This window comes from Prionailurus bengalensis, chromosome A2 (genome assembly GCF_016509475.1).
Source record: "Prionailurus bengalensis isolate Pbe53 chromosome A2, Fcat_Pben_1.1_paternal_pri, whole genome shotgun sequence".
Lineage (NCBI taxonomy): Eukaryota > Metazoa > Chordata > Mammalia > Carnivora > Felidae > Prionailurus > Prionailurus bengalensis.
The window spans coordinates 135280862-135298540 of NC_057348.1; the positions used below are offsets into that span (position 1 = coordinate 135280862).

Below are 17679 nucleotides of genomic sequence, written 5' to 3' on the forward strand. Positions count from 1 at the left end.
CGTCACCCATCCAGCCCATCCCTCCTACCACCACCCCTCCAGAAACCCCCAGTTTGTTCACTGCATGTAAGAATCTCCTTTGGTTTCCTCCCTCTCTGTTTTTATCTTCTTTTTCCTTCCTTTTCCCTAAGTTCATCTGTTGTGTTTCTTAAATTCCACATGTGAGTAAAATCGTATTTTTCTTTTCTGCCTGACTTATTTCACTTCTTGATCACATTTACTCGGGATAGTGTTGCTCATTAAACTTCTGCCATGATGTCTGAAACCTCAACAACCACATGAGCACTCCCCCAACACTGTCCTTAGAATTTATACTTTCCAGGGACTTCTTTAGAAGCTTCCTCTCATAGGCATATCCTGACCTTTGAGAACACCTAGACTTCCTCCACTTTGGAAATGTAAAATCTTTCTCTGTCCAGAATTTTCTAACCTTCCATCTCTATCTGTCTCTAAATCACACCTGATGGTCTTTCAAATTCAAGATTTCTAGTCTCTTTAGGGGCGCCTGGGTGGCGCAGTCGGTCAAGCGTCTGACTTCAGCCAGGTCACGATCTCGCGGTCCATGAGTTCGAGCCCCGCGTCAGGCTCTGTGCTGACTGCTCAGAGCCTGGAGCCTGTTTCTGATTCTGTGTCTCCCTCTCTCTCTGCCCCTCCCCCGTTCATGCTCTGTCTCTCTCTGTCCCAAAAATAAATAAAAAACGTTGAAAAAAAAAAAGATTTCTAGTCTCTTTAATGCTCCGTTTGGACCCTGCCTGGTTCAACCTCTGCTTATTCCAAGACCTATCATTTCAGTTCTTCTCCTACAAGTCTCCCAATTCCTGTTTCCTTCCACTGAATCCTTTCCTGCAAAACATGACTTTATGGACTTTGGTGAAGGAGGTGCTATCTGGGAAAATCCTATATCTTATATTAGTTTTATACTATTCTTGTTTCAACCTCAGTGGGGCCTGTAAACCTTCTTGGGAAATCTTTTTATTTGTCTTTAATTTCCTAGACCATTTCCCCAGATGCTATTCCAAATCTTTACCACTTTCCTGAAACCCCCTACTCCCCTCAGGTTCTCCTTGCCTCCTACAAAACATAAAGAAAATAGAAGCCATAATTATGTATGAATGCTTCCAACTTCCCTGTTCACCCTTGGAATTATGTTTTTCTCCTTCCATTGTATCTAAGATGTATGTTTTTCCCTGCCCTTGACTGAGCTATTAATACCTTGCTTCATCTTAGAACAAGGGGCCAGCAGTCTTCTCTCTAGAAGCTTCAGCATCTCCTTTCAACTGATCCCTCTTCACATTCACATATTTATAAGTTAATTAAAAATGTTTCCCCTTGCTTTTGCCCACCCAGCTTCATTCTTTAAACTTTATCCCTTTCCTTCCCTTTGTTGTCAAGCCCGTTCTCATTTCCTCATCTTTCATGGGCTTCTCCCCACCGCAATCTGGATTCTACCCTCACCAATACATTAAAACATTCCTTTCTTCTTGAATTGATCATTTGGCTTTAGTGAACCACTCCTTTCATATTCTTTTATCCTCAGACCATGACTTCTACCTCTTCCCTGCCTGCTACTTCAATGGTGATTGGCACTATGTCCCCCCTAGGCTTTCTTCTAGCATTTCATGCCCTCTGTGGGTGACCTCAAGCTTAGGTCAACTGACATCAATGTGCTGATGAGTGTCAAATGCAGATTTCTGGCCCCAGTTTCTTTCTTGAAATTCATACATGTATTTCTAAGTTTCCTGCATGCTCTTCAAGCACTTCTCATTCATCACTCACCAAGCTTCATAAATTAGCCCCTTCCAGTGAGTGCATTTGCTCTCTTCTTTGATGGCATTACCATCCACCCAGTTACCCAAGAGGCAAGTCCCTGGTGATTCTGATACATGATTCTGCCCTCAGTATAAACCTGTGAGTGGGTAAAATTGCTATTTACTTACTAGGAAGCTGAAACTTAGTTTAAGCAACTAGAACAAGGTTATACAACTAATTAGGGCAGAGCTAAAATGTCAGCCTACATTTCTCTGACTCCAAAACCCTTTACCACTCATAATACTGCTCCTTATTTAATGTAGGAGCATTATTTGTTTGTTTAAACAAATAATTTTTAAATTATTTAAACAAAAAAAAAGAGAGTGACTACTGCTTTATTGTGCTCAAAATGCTTTCATGTATATTATCTCATTTAATACCCTCAAAAACAGAGTAGACTGAAGCTCAGACTGAAGTTAACCATTATCCACCTGGATGAGAAGATTACTGGAGTAAAGCCATTACTGGAGTAATGACAGAGGATGTTATAACCATTTTATGCCCAACAGGGGACTCATAAATATGGAAAATGTTCAATCTTATTAGAGAGCAAATAAATACAAATAAGATAATTATATTCCATTTTCCCTTATAAAGCTACAAGTAAAAGAAGTCAAAACAAATCCAAAACCAAAAAATAATAGTGTTGAAAACTGAAATTTGAAAACTGGCACTCTCATATATTTCTTGATGAAGAAAATTCAGAACTACTATTGAAAACACATGGAATTTTACATACTTTATGCTCTGGAACTTCCACTTGTGGGAATTTGTACAAAGAAAATGTGCCCCCAATTTATAGCAAAAGTATGAGCATATAGTATATCCATACTCTTGAATACTATCTTGCAACTAAAAATTATATTAAAAATCATGTTTAATGATATATGAAAATATTGATTTATTGTAAGTTAGAAAGCATGTCACAACCTTATATTTTTCTCAATTTTGTAAAAAATTACATTTATATTTTATTGAAATATAATTGACATATTATATTAGTTTCAGGTGTACAATCTAGTAATTCAACAATTAGATACATTACAAAATGCTCACCATGATAAATGTTGTTACCATCTACACTTAAAAGTTATTACAATAATATTGACTATATTGCCTATGCTGTACTTTTAATCCCTGGTTCTATATAAAATCATATACATTTATGTGTAAGAAAATGGAGGGATTTTGGTTGAAATGTTAAGTATGGTTGCTTCTCAGTGGTAGTATTATAAGTGATTTCTATTCATTCTGATTTTTTTATATTTTCCAAATTTCTTGAAATAAGTGTCTTTCTTCTGTAATCAGAAATAAAAGTTATTAGTGGGGTGCCTGGGTGGCTCAGTTGGTTTGAGGCTCCAACTCTTGATTTTGGCTCGGATCATGATCCCAGGGCCATGGAATCAAGCCCCATGTTGGGCTCCAAGCTTAGCATAGAGCCTGCTTAATCTTCTCTCTCTCTCTCTCTCTCTCTCTGTCTGTCTCCTTCTCTCTCTCCTTCTCCCTCTGTCCCTCTCCCCTGCTCATACTCTCTCAAATAAAAAAAATAAAGAAATAAAAATTATTTATAACAACAGCTTCCCACTGGTTCATATGCTTATTGGATAAAAGTCCTGCTTCTAAGCATGGCACAGCAAGTCCTTTAACAACTGCATGGCCTGCCTTACTAAGGAAATCTTTTGTCATCTTGCCATATACATCACACCTGGCCACTTGCCATTTCTGAGGCATATTTTATTTTTTTTAAGCCTAAATCATTGTACATGCAGATCCGTCTTCCTAGAACACCTATACCATTTCTTGGTCTTATGAAATCCCAGTTCTATCCCTTGTAGCCTAGCCTGCAGGTCATTTACTTGGTCAAGTTCCAGGCTGAGTTGCTTACTCTCTATAATGTACTTCCATAAGACTTGGTGTGATTTTCAGTTCTAGCACTAAGCATGTTGCAGTGTTAATATCTATTCATAATGTTATTCTCTCATGTGAGATTTTCAAAGTGGTCTTTAATACAGAGGTGATTCCCAGTGAATATCTGTGAGATAAATAAATGAATAAGGGAATAGCAGATGCCTTTGATCCATGTTATAAAAACTTTTTATTGTCTACTTCCTAAACGGTTTGCTTTTATTGTTTGGTGACTGAGGGGGATGTTAACCATCCCTATCATGAGAACTAAAAGCAGTGGTCTTCAAACTTAATTGCTTATGTATGACCCAAAAGAATTTTGAAAAACTATGACACACACCTCTGACACATTTTTAAGTTGACATAAATTTTTCAGTGTATTCTTAAGTGGTGGAAAAATATGTAATTGTTAAGTATGTTTAATGGATTTTTGCCGAAACGTTGGCACTATAGTTTGGGTGCATTCAGTTTATGGAAGATACATGAATTCATGAAGTTAGTTCCCATTGTCAAGTCAATCAGCTTATTTTATGTCAGACAAAGTATAACCTTAAAATACAGGTAATTAATGTGTACTAAGTAAATTTATTAAATTATTAAAAATTAAGTAAGTAATCAAATAATTAAAATGCCTTATCCTGCAACTCATTTCTGAAATCTTATTCTAAGCTAGGTAAGACACATAGATTGCCTCCAGTTTGAAACCTGGGTGAAATAAGATGTTACCTCTTTCAGTATTCCTGGATTTGCTTTTGTGGGACCCTCTTTGAGGAGAAAATTATTCTTCTGTGGTCCCCTCGTTTGTGTCCTAGAAGTTTTACACTCCAAGAAGTACAACACAGTAAGACTTAGGACTAGTAAAAGTAAAAGGTTCCTCTTCTTTTCTTTTCTCCTTTTCTTTTCTTTTTTTTTTTTAAAGGTTATTTATTTATTTTTGAGAGTTGAGGGAGGGGGGAGAGAGAATCCCAAGCAGCCTCCCAGCTGAGCATGGAGTCCAACTCAGGATACAAGCCCACCAGCCTGGGAGATCATGACCCAAGCAGAAACCAAGAGTTGGACACCTAACCAACAGATGTCCTGAAAGGCTTCTCTTCTGTATAAAGTGAGGCAGGAACAATTGTGAACCGGAAAGTGGGAAAGAAGAGATAACGAAGAGTAAACAAATCCCAGGCAGATTATTTTAGGAAGGAGTATATTTGGAGGTTGAGAATGTGGAAATAGATTCCCTTAAGGCTGTATACACAAGCTTCCTCATGATCGATCCTTAGGGCTGTTTGGTCTGGTTTGAAGACCACTACCCTAAAGCTTCCCATGGGGCAACAGAGAAGCAGGGAACTTTCAGAAGGCAATTCCTTCCTCCCAGCTATTCTCATATAATGGAATTCATCTGAATCATCTGGCCATCTCATTGCATTTCTACTTAATTAAACTGCTTAAATGATAGCTTCTTAGAGGAAGGTACCAGCAGCATGATAGAGGTCAGATTGAGTTGTAATTCCACTCTGGCTGACTTTAGTCATTTAACCTCTGAGTCACAAGTCTACAGCTTTGAAACAGAGGGATTATAACAGATATTATTACTGTGCTGAGAATTAGATAATAATATTTATTTGCTCAGCCTATAGGAGAAGGTACACATTTTTTTCAATAATTTAATTTAGCTTAATGGTGAGTTATAATCCGAGATATTGAAATTATATTTCCATCAAATGCTGTATTAAAATTTTCAATGTTTTGTATCATGTGCTCTAGAACTCATGTTATATAATTACATGTTATAAAGTATGGATCATGGGCCATGTGCTTTTCATAATAAATAAAACAAATAGCTATTGAAAATACTTGAAAAACCTACCTTTTTGTTTTCTATAATTATTTTTTTCAGGGATTTGGGGAATTACTTGAGAAAGCAAAACAAAACAGTAACAATAGAAAAATTTCTGATGGTGACAACAACCTCTTCTTCAGCAACTTCTCACTTCTTGGTGCTCCTGTCCTGAAAGACATCAATTTCAAGATAGAAAAAGGTCAGTTGTTGGCGGTTGCTGGATCTACTGGAGCAGGCAAGGTAATCTATTCCTCATCGTTAAGAACTTCATTTGGCATGCATTTCTTTCATTTCCTCGTGTGTCTGTAGCCTAAAAGGGCATGTTGGAGAAATTTTTACATTGGTGGTAGGAGAATGCTTAGATATATTGTCCCTTATAATATAAATTATTACACTGATAATAGTCTCTAGTCTTTTATTTCTTCAGTGACCTTTTCTTCTGCATCTTTATGTGGTGCATGGCACTGAACCCAGTGTCTTTTTTCTCCCACGTGCTGATTTTTAAATTTATTAAAAATTGTTTTTTCTTTTTTTAAATTGGAGCATAGTTGCCACCCAATGTTATGTTAATTTCATTTGCACAACGTAATGATTCGTTACGTTATGCTATGCTCTGCATTATGCTATGCTCACAAACATTGCTACTTATCTGTCACCATACAATGGTATTACACTACCATTGACTATGTTTCTTATGCTATACCTTTCATTCACATGACTTATTCCATAACTGGAAGCCTGTACCTCCTACTCCCCTTCACCCATTTTGCCCATCCCTCCCAATCCCCTTCCCTCTGGCAAACATCAGTTTGTTCTCTGTATTTATTGGTCTGTTTTTGCTTTCTGTTCATTTATTCTTTCCTTTAGTTTTTTAGATTTCACATATAAGTCAACAAAGTATCTTGTACATAGTGGATATTCAGTAATTTATTGAATAAACGAACCATTCATTTTTACCAATCTCTGGCATAGACATTTTTCCAGAGCTTGTCCAGGAAAATGTTGGCTTAGATTTTGCCTTACTAACCCCATAGACAAAAGGTCCCTATTTTGTTGACATTAGAATTTTGGAGAATGGACCCAGACTTACTTAGGATTTATTATGAGGAAAAATTATTGAGTGGGATAGGTTTTTGAAAGAAATACATAGGAATGTTAATTTATTCAGTGCTGGTCAGCTTCCCATCCCCCTACCCCCAGTCAACTTATTATAAATCCCATTTTTTAGGAGCGATATTTTAATATATAACAGTTTTAATAAACTTACATAATTGAATATATCTGATTATCCATGTTAAAGATATATAATATTTATATTATTATTTATATTATATTTATTATATTAATGCAATACTAATGTTGATGTTAATATTTGTCAATATAAATATAAAATATAATAATTATATTAGATAAACATATAAAATTATATATAATTTTTATATTTTCATATATATTTATCAAGTATATGTAATATATATTTATCAATACTCGGTATTTTGAGAGATATGACATTAAATGAAACCATCACTGAATATGAATATTTATACATATAAATATATCTTAATATATTTATATATGTAATGTATATATACAATATATAATATATTATATTATTATTTATAAATACCAAAATGTTGATAAAACTTCACAGACATTTGTATTTTATTTTAAATGTAAACAAAAGCAGGAGCTAATAGCTTATTCTCCACATCTGCTGCTCAGTTATTATTAAGACCAAGCTAAAATTGAGTACCAAGGTAAGGTCAGGATGGATGACAGAAATTGTGTTGTGTCAGGGATTGTCAGTAAGGCCACAGAACTGCTGTGCAGATAGAGGATGGAGCAAAGCCTTGAAATGGAACTGTGCCTGTGTGGTTCACCGAACAGCAAGAAAGTCAGTGGGGTTAGCACAGAATCAGCCAGAGGGTAGAGCTGTCAGAGGAGTAATGTGGGCTAGACCATTTTTGGGCTATCGTAAAAGAGTCTCAAGGACCTTACAAAGGAGCTTATAAAGAGTAAGGCTTTTTTTTTTTTTCTGAGGAAATGAGAGGCCATTGGAGGGTTTTAAGCAGAAAAGTGACATGATTTGTCTTAGTTTTGATGAGGCTACTTTGAAAATAGGTTGTAAAGAGATAAGGGCAGAAGTAAGGAAATGAGTTAGGAGGCTATTGTGCAAACTGGGCAGAAGATGATACTGGCTTAACCAGGTAGTGAAGGAAATAGTCAAATTCAGGACTTTCTTTCTTTTTCTTTCCTTTTTTCTTTCTTTTCTTTTCCTTTCTTTTCTTTCTTTTTCTTTCTTGTGCTGCGTGCATGCATGGGCATGCATGAGAGAAGTGGAGGGCAAGAGGGAGAGGGAGAGAGAGAATCTTAAGCAGGCTCCATGCTCAGCAACATAAGGCTCAATCTCACAACCATGGGATCATGACCTGAGCAGAAATTAAGAGTCTACGTTCAACTGACTGAGCCATCCAGGCACCCCTCAGGACATATCTCTAAGAAAGATACCACATAATTAGATTGAAAGTGGTGTATGCAAAAAAGGGGAGTCAAGGATGAGTCCAAGGTTTTCGGACTGAGTAAATGGTAGCATGAAGGTACCATTACCTGAGGAGATTATGGAAGAGACTGATTTGGGGTGGAGCTTGGTTTTAGAACCTTAAGATTAAAATGCATATTTGACATCTAAATTGAGATGTTAGTTGGTTATACAGGTTTGATTTCAGGGGAATGGGGCTGGCAGTGTAAAAACTTGAGGCCAGATGAGATTCCAAAGGAGAGAGAATGGATAGGCAGAGAAAGGGGCCAAGGTGTGAGCCCAAAGGCATTCCAACTTCTAGTGGTTGGGAGGTATTTTGTTACAGTGGTTATAGTTATAATAACTTTACATTAAATCTTTGGGGTTTTCTTTCTCTTATTCCCTAATGTGAGCTCTGATAAAATCAATGTTTTTCTGTCCTCTGCTGCCTCCCTTTTTTCTACTCAATTTTAGTCCATAGTATTACCTTTCTTAATGTTTTATCTTTGTGTTGTTAAATATGCTTATGCTTCTGTTAGCTGATATGTTATGTTTAAATCATATCTTTGACTTGTAGCTTTTCTTTGTAAACAATCAGTGAATTTCCTTTATACCCTGTTTCCTTTGTTTTGTTTGGGCTTTACTTATAACTTTTCTTATTGTCAGGGAATATAACATACTTTAATTCTCTTTCTCAACTCTAATTTCCACGTTAGTTTAAATTTTAGTTCACAGTCTTTTTTCATATAAAGTCTTTGCTCATTGATAGTCCTTTTGGTGAAGCTTCATCAGTCATCCCTTGTATGATTTTATACTAGTTTCTGCAATAAGGGCTCATGAGAACAATATTATCTGACTATATCTCTTTTTAACTGATCTCTTCTTTGTTAGATGAAGATAATATTGAATCTACCTTGCTGGGTTTTTGTGAGGATTAAGTGAATGAATACAGTTAAATCACATAGGACAGCACCCAGCATAGACTGAGTACTTAACAAAGGTTAGCTGGTGATAATCTTTCCCTGACCTCCTCCAAACCCACCTAACAATCTGAATTAGGTGCTCTATCTCTGTGAACCTCTACCAAAGCACTTAGCACACTCTATTGTCATTGTTTCCTTTATTCCCCTTTGTATCTTGTGTGCATAGCAGCAAATCCAGAACAGGAAGTGCTTAATAAATTTTGAATCAAATGAATTAATGTAGAATCCTTTAAAATCAGAATAGATACCTCTGCTTAGGATGACAGTTGGAGGCAAGTATATTCTGAGAGTGATCTGATAAATGATTTTACTTAATAACAATGGTTTTATTTCCAGACTTCACTTCTAATGATGATTATGGGAGAACTGGAGCCTTCAGAGGGTAAAATTAAGCACAGTGGAAGAATTTCATTCTGCTCTCAGTTTTCCTGGATCATGCCTGGCACCATTAAAGAAAACATCATCTTTGGTGTTTCCTATGATGAGTATAGATATAAGAGTGTCATCAAAGCATGCCAACTAGAAGAGGTAAGTAATTATTTGACATATTTCTGATTTTTGAATGTGACACTTTTAGCCTACCTAAATGATATAATTAGTCCTCTATTCAATCAGTCTGTCTACATATATTAATCAAGTTTCCACTATGGACAAACTACTCTGAGTTAAATCAGTAAATAAAATATATGACCCCTGCTTTAAGAAACTTGCAAAATCATAGAAAAAGTACAATTTTAGTTTTTAAATGATGGGCTGATTTGGGAAAAAAAATAATAATAATAAAAATTCTTTATGAAATGCAGAGAATTTTATTGAATCATTAGTGAGACAAATGTCCTCAATGGGCATTTATATGGCATGCATTTTTTAAAATATACTTCACAATTACATGAGAGGATTTTATTAATAATAAATAATAATTTTAATAACTACCACACCCTAATGGAATGAGCATTAACCTGCCAGTAGAGAATCAGAGATAAAATTGTGATTACATTTTATCCTTTGGCCTTCAACATGTAGCCATATGACCTATAGTGACTGTAATTCTCTGAAACAGAGACAAAATGAAGATAATGATGTTGACTCACTTTATAATATTGGGTAATGGGTTAATTGCCTGAAAATATGTGAAGCATTCCAAGGGCCAGTGTGTGCATCTTGTGCTATTCAATGCATAAATTATATGGTGGAGGGTTCAATAATTACCGATATAAATTATTAAGGCAGGGAATATATCATTATGAGGTTTATCAATAGTATTGCCTGAATAGAGATCTTGATTCAAAATCATTATCTTTGATAGATGGCATTTGACACTAGTGGATTCCTTTAAGTCACCTTTTATGAAAAAAAATTTCAGTAAGAATAAAATGAAAAAGTACAGAGAAAAGAAAAAGGCTGTTGGTTAGATAGAAACTGCAATACTTACAAAAGAAGGATGCATGCTTGTACAAATGGCTCTCCATGTATATACTGACTCATTCCAGAGTAGTTTTTAGAGCTCCATTCTCTTATTTTCTATACATGAAAGCATAATAAAAATAAAAACTATTGTGGAAAATTATTGGATTTGTTTTGAAGAAGATACTCTTCGTTCCTCAAAAGCCCTTCTTCCAAGAATAGTATTTCACAAACGGGATGTTGAAACTCTCAGTAGATTTGTTATGAAAAAAATATTTGAGTGTTCTTAGAGACCACAGATATTTGTCTAGGTGGGGACTGGGATGTAGGAGTGATAGTGTCTTGCAAGATAAATCATAGGCTTTATTTATTAGTTGCAAGGTGTTGGAAGGTTTCTGGTAGGCTTTATTTTTTGCTTTGATTATGCCTTTTCTCATAGAAATAATTTTATAGAGGCACTCAGATCTTGATCTCAGGGTTGTGAGGTCAGGCCCCATGTTGGGGTCCATGCTGGGCATGGAAAATAAAAGATAATTTTATAAATGGTTATTTTCACCTTGATTCTACGAAGGTGAAAGTATATTTTACCCAAATTTACCATAGCTATATTAATAATAATAAATTCAAAGCTGTGGATCCCTCATTCATGAAATGAGCATTTGCTAACTCATGAATACTGTGCTGGGTATGGGAAAATACAGTCCATTTTCTAAAGAGTTCATGTTATAGTGATCTGTGCTTTAGTGAAGTATGGTATCTGAATTATATCTCAATAAAGCTGTTGAAAATAATGAAAGAGGATAAGAGAAAGGACAACATTTTCTTTTTCTGATTCTATGGCCAACCTCAAAATTAATTTTAAAGTATATAAGGCAGTGTTTTTTAGTATATTCATAGAGTTGCATACCCATCGCCACATCTTCAATTCCTCTAAAAGAAATGTCATTAGCAATCAGTGTCCATGTCTTCATACCTATCCATTCCCCACACCCAGCTCTAAACAACCACTGATTTACCTTCTGTCTCTAAAATTTTCCTGTTCTGGATATTTCACATAAATGCAATCATACAATATATGGCCTTTTGTACCCAAGTAAAATTTTAAACTAGAAGAAGTTAATTAAGTCTTTATTTTGAAAACATTTGGGACTTGCTATATTTTATAAAAATATGAATAGAACAAGATCCTTATACTTCAGAGATTCATGGACCAGTAGGGGAAATAAATGTATCGATAAAGAATGAATTGATGCTCCAATGGAAAATGAAAGAGCTATTTCTGTAGGAGTGAAAAGAGGGAGCCTTGAAATCGATCTGGGTCTGTCAGATGTGAGGAATAACCTCCAGAGGAGGTTTCTTTCAAGGCTAATGTCCTCCAGTGGAATGATTCACTATGGAATTCTAATGGTGACAAGAGTGAAACTTACGGCCTTGGAGGAATTTGTTTTTCATTAAGAACGTTAGAACTGCCAATAAAGTAGAGAGAAGGTTAGGCTGGTGTGAAGAAGTGGGGGATTGATGAATAAATGGTCACTGGATTATTGAGAAAATTAAATGGGATAAATATAAGGTGTATAACAAGGCATCTGATGTAAATTACCCCTTCAGTAAATATTAGATCATTTCTACTTCCTTTTGAGATGGAGAATACTGCCACAGAGTATGATATAAAATAAATGTGTCTGAGAGTTCTTGTGAGTAAGTGACTACTATGGAAACAAGACGGAACTTGGTTTAATTAAGACGGGGAAATATTTTGGCCATAAAAAGTCATCAATGTGAATTTTGATGATGGCAAAGTGTTTATAAGAAAAAATTTAAGAAGTGGTTATCTGTAAATATGGTAGTTGTTCTTCATGACCCAATCAACAAAAGTTGGTATATTCTATGGAAGAAAACAGATGACATTGGACAGTCTTGAGTCCAGGTCACATTGGTTCCATACTCCAGAAGTAGCAATGGGATTGGGAGGCGAATCCAGTTTCTAAATGCCTTTCAGACCCCAACACATTACTTACGTGATTACTCTGTACCAGACAATGTTCACTGTGGTGGGGTCTGAGTGGGTACAAAATAAAACCTTTATTATTCCTTCCTGCAAATAACTAATGGGCTAGTTGGGGGGAAGCATACATAAAGAGATGCTTTCACTTTACTATAGCAAGTATTGTAATAAAGGTATTCTTAAGGCAGTACGGAAGCCCAGTTGAGGGCTTTTAGCTTGCCTCAGCATTTGGTAGAAACTTTCTTTACAAAGAAACATGGATGAGTAAAAATGGGAAAGGCATTCCAGACAAACGAAACTGAGCAGGAACACAGGATATGAAACCAATTGGTTAGTGCAAAGAACCACAAGCATCTTGATAGAACCAGAGTGTGACTGGGGGGACACTGAGTGGGGAGGAATGGCGCTGGAGGACCATGTCCTTGGGACCTTATAACCAGTGTCAGGAATTTGGTCTTGAAGAGCTTTAATCAAGGGAAGGATGCAGTCAGTTTTGCATTTTATATATCACTTTGGCTGTACTATGAGAAACAGAATTAAGGTGGATGCATTTTGAAACTTTGTGGGGTAGCAGAAAGAATATATATTTTGAAATCTGACAGAGTTGGATTACTAAAGAAAGTTACTTAATCCTATTATACACTCAGTTTTGTCCTCTTTAACATGGAGATAATATTACCTATTTTGTAGTTTTGTAGATTTTTCTGATGCATAGAGAGTACTTAGTAAAATAACTAGTGGTGGTAGTAACTGTAGTAGTAGTAGCAGCAGCAGTTGCTATTCTGACTAGAAGAAGGGAGACTAATAGGAAGCTGTTTCAGTAATTCCGATAATGGTTATTATAGACAAGAAGAAACAGAAGTTAAGCAGAAGAATTGTGAGGAGATCGGGAATACCATATTTATGTACTATTTCCATCCACAGGAAGGTCATCAGGGAAAAATGGGCTTTCAGGGAAGACTGAGGGAGAAACCCTGAGGAAATGAGAAGAAGAGAGAAATTGGCTTAGGATTAAGGATTCCCCCGCACAATAGGAATTGGGAAGGGGGACACATAGGAATCCTATGTGTTTAGGAAGGAAGGATGCAGAGGTGAAATTACATAGAACTGAGACATTTGAACAAGGCAGAAAGATCGCAGGTCTTACTAACAATATTTCTAGTGGAGGACACCACTAAGTGGGCTTGAATAAGTAATTGTTGATGATGATGAGCATTTTGCTTTCTTAATGTACAATTCACTCTTCTTCCTCTTTGTTTTATTTATTTTTTATTATTTTTAAAGTTTATTTATTTATTTTTGAGAGAGAGAGAGAGAGGAAGACAAAGAGAATCCCAAGCAGACTGTGCACTGTCAACATGGAACCCCATGTGGGCTCGAACCCCACAACCGTGAGATCATGACCTGAGCTGAGGTCAAGAGTTGGACAGTCAACTGACTGAGCCACTGAGGCGCTCCTTCCTTTTTGTTTTAAATTGTCAAAACACTTAGCTTTTCATTTCTAGTAATCTCTGAATCCTGACTCCCTGTCCTTTCCTGTCCTGCTGACTTTTGCAACTAGTGCTTCCTGGTCATCTTATTATAGGCAAAAGTATCCAGCATCCTAAATTCTTTGTACTCGAAACTGGAAAATGTAGCGGGTACAATGAGCATATTAGTGTGGTAGTGGGTACTCTTCTCATTGCTGAATAGTCCCTGTATGCTGTTATCTATCCAACTACATGATGAATTGCTTGAGAGCAGTGATTCTAAAAAGTTTATGTTCGTGTACTCCACCTAGGACTTCGATAGGCAGAATGGTAAATTCTTATTAGGTGACTATTTCAGAAATACTTTGGAGTAGGCATGCCAGTTACAAGAATTTTCCTCGGAATGTGTTCTCCCCTGAGCCTCACAGTCTCAGGGCTGGAATCATGACACCAGCATACTATTGCTGGAGTAACAAAAAAAAAGTAATTGGAAGTTCTAGATGGTGTTACTCAGAATCAAAAGTTTCCTCTATTTTCAGTACTAAAGAGTTTCCAACTTTTGTACTTTTGTTGTCATTGTTAAACAAGTATTCCTCACCTTTTTTTTTTTAATTTTTTTTTCAACGTTTATTTATTTTTGGGACAGAGAGAGACAGAGCATGAACAGGGGAGGGGAAGAGAGAGAGGGAGACACAGAATCGGAAACAGGCTCCAGGCTCTGAGCCATCAGCCCAGAGCCTGACGCGGGGCTCGAACTCCCGGACCGCGAGATCGTGACCTGGCTGAAGTCGGACGCTTAACCGACTGTGCCACCCAGGCGCCCCATCCTCACTTTTTTAAAAAAAGGCCAGTGAGAGTCTGCCAAAATGAAGTTTTTATTTTTTAAGTGTGGAGAAATTTGGAGCATAGGAACATGAAATACCTACAGAATCCCTGAGGGTTAAGCAGCTTGTGTCAGCAAAAGAAACCCTTGATGTATTCTCTATGTGGCCCCATCACCAAATACAAACATTCATGATTCAATATGTTTTCGTTTTGACTGCCAGCGTTGATCTGTTTCTTAATGTGCTCCAGCTAGACTTGGAAACTGGAGATGAGAACGGAATATTTTCTTCCTCATTTTTGTGTTTTTGTTCAGCTCTAGTATCTACAAAGCACTTGCGTATGTGGTGATGCTTATGGTCATAGGAGTAGGCTGCTAGGTGTAAATCTGTGTGGATAGGAAAAAGTACGCACAACATATTTCACATAGTTTTCTGATTTCAGTTTGTTGAAAACTATTCACTCTGAGGGATAGCTTAAAGACTTTATCGCAGGGAAGGGCACGGAGACAGCTCTGGGCTGATAGAATAACTGGTAATGTGCAGACACGAGTGAACAAGTCAGATGCAGTCACGGTCAGTTCTGCTTTGGGAACATCTCCATGTATGGGTTTACAGTTTCTACTCTGGAGCCAGATTATAATATAGTGGATTCCTAGGCAAATTTATAGTTATTTTTAATTTTTAATTTTTATTTTTTTTAATGTTTATTTATTTTTTAGAGAGAGAGACAGAGTGCGAGAGGGGGAAGGGCAGAGAAAGAAGGAGACTTAGAATCCAAAGCAAGCTCCAGGCTCTGAGCTGTCAGCACAGAGCCCTACGTGGGGCTTGAACTTAGGAACCCTGAGATCACGACCCCAGCCGAAGTCGGATGCTTAACCAACTGAGCCACCCAACCTCCCCTATAGTTATTTTTAAATACCATTTTATATTTTGGTGCCCATTAACTTATCCTCCCATTTTTTTTTCCATGTTGCCAGACTACCTTTAGAGTTCTAAATATTTGTACACTTTTGTAACCAGCACTGGAGATTCTGCTAGCTTAAAAAGAGGAATCAGTGTAATTGGGCCCTCATTAATTTACTTATCCCTTAAGGAGATTGTAACTCTGTTTCATTACTAAAAGAGGTCAGACTTCACTGTTCTCTTGTCTTTTTTTTTTTTTTTTCCAGGATACTGCTTTTTTTTTATACACTTCACCAAAACCTTATCCTACCACAGAACCTCATAGCAGACAGCAAGAGAATTCTAGGCAGGCTGGTGTTTGGGTAAATGGGTAGTTGGACTGATTTTATTCAGTGACTCACTCTCTTGTAAAAGTACCTGGGTTTGGCTTTTATGATAGTGCGTGGTGGGAGGTGGGGCGTGGGATATGAGAAGAGGTCAGGGACTTAGGATATGTAATCGGTTTCCACAAAGTTGTTGAGATCCTTTTTGCAACCACAAAATGGTCTTCATTAAGTATTTGTCTTGGCAGCCATTACATATGCATTGTAAAAAAAATATTTACTATGTAGGTTGCAGAATTAAAGTCTGTTTGTGTTTTCTCTACCACTGCTGCTTGGCAGTTTTCATCTTTAAGTCACTGGAAAAAAATAAATTGGGAGAAAATTTGGCAAGAAGTTACTAAAAGAAAAAAATAACTTGGGAGGGAAATTGGCAAGAAGTATGAAAAACTTGGGAGGGAAGTAAGCAAAGAAATGAGTTAGTGACTGGTCTGGAATATAAATTCCATCATACAGATACCATAAGTCTAATTAAATTTGAATTTTACCTCTGGATCTCCAGATCTGGCCAAAACTAACTTATATGAATAGAAGCTTAACCTTGGGATGGTCATTCCACCACTACAGGAGAATTCAGGAATATTCAGTTGGGAGATCTGTACATAAAAAGGAGCTATAGGAATTAACAATTGCATTCAGTAGCAGCCAAGACTTAGTGGAGATGTAAAACAGATATTTGAAGCACATTGAACTATGTCCCCTAAACCAGAATAAACCACACTTAGTGACTGTACCTTGAACCACCTGCAATTTTCTCCTAATAAGTAATTAAGTCTGAAAGCACTGCCATTTATTTACTGTAATATGAAGCAAGTACATTTATTTTATAAAACTATTGAACCAGAACCAAACAGAAATGTCATAGCGTCTCCTGAACTGAACTGTTATTTCACTTCATTTGAGCCCTGGAACTTAAACACACACTAGGGGTGCCTGGGTGGCTCAGTCAGTTCAGCATCCGACTCAGGTCATGATCTCACAGTTCGTGGGTTTGAGCCCCACGTCAGGCTCTGTGCTGACAGCTTGGAGCCTGGAACCTGCTTGGGATTCTGTGTCTCCCTCTCTCTCTCTGCCCCTCCCCTGTTCGTGCTCTGTCTCTCTCTCTGTCTCTCTCTGTCTCTCTCTCTCTCTCTCTCTCAAAAATGAAAAAACATTAATAAATAAATAAATATAAATGCACTAGCTAACATCTGTTGAGAGAGCACATGTCAGTACTGCTATGCTAAATGCTTGCACACATTGGTCCATCAAATTCTCACTTTAATCATCTAGTGACAACTTTGCTTAGAGTTTGCAGTCGAAGCGAAATTGTGCTGAATTCTAAAAGCGTGAACTATTTTTTAGGTATTAAAATTACAATTTTGGAATTAATTATTAGCTTGACATCTCTAAAACCAAAATGGCCCTAAGACTGCTTGTCTTAGTAAGATTTGGGCAAGTCAATAGAACAGTATTATAAACATGTAATTTTAATTGTCTGGGACCAGGGTATCTCATGAATATATATGAAATTAAGATATTTAAGCTATGTTTTCATATTTAAAAAAATCACTGAGCTTTCCAAAGGTCAAAGCCATGCTATATCATTATATATATATGTCTAAGGTTTCATCCCTCTTGAAGAACTGGAATTCTGAGCTCTGTACTCTTG

The 17679-nt window shown here is 36.6% G+C and overlaps 1 protein-coding gene across 1 annotated transcript in view; it reads left to right on the forward strand.

Moving 5' to 3' along the window:
• Window positions 1-17679, forward strand: part of CFTR (CF transmembrane conductance regulator) — a 160889-nt gene that overhangs the window by 36984 nt on the left and 106226 nt on the right. Inside the window, exons 9-10 of the mRNA XM_043589556.1 lie at window positions 5600-5782; window positions 9380-9571. Coding sequence (XP_043445491.1) covers window positions 5600-5782; window positions 9380-9571 — 375 coding nt within the window. The remainder of the gene's footprint in view (window positions 1-5599; window positions 5783-9379; window positions 9572-17679) is intronic.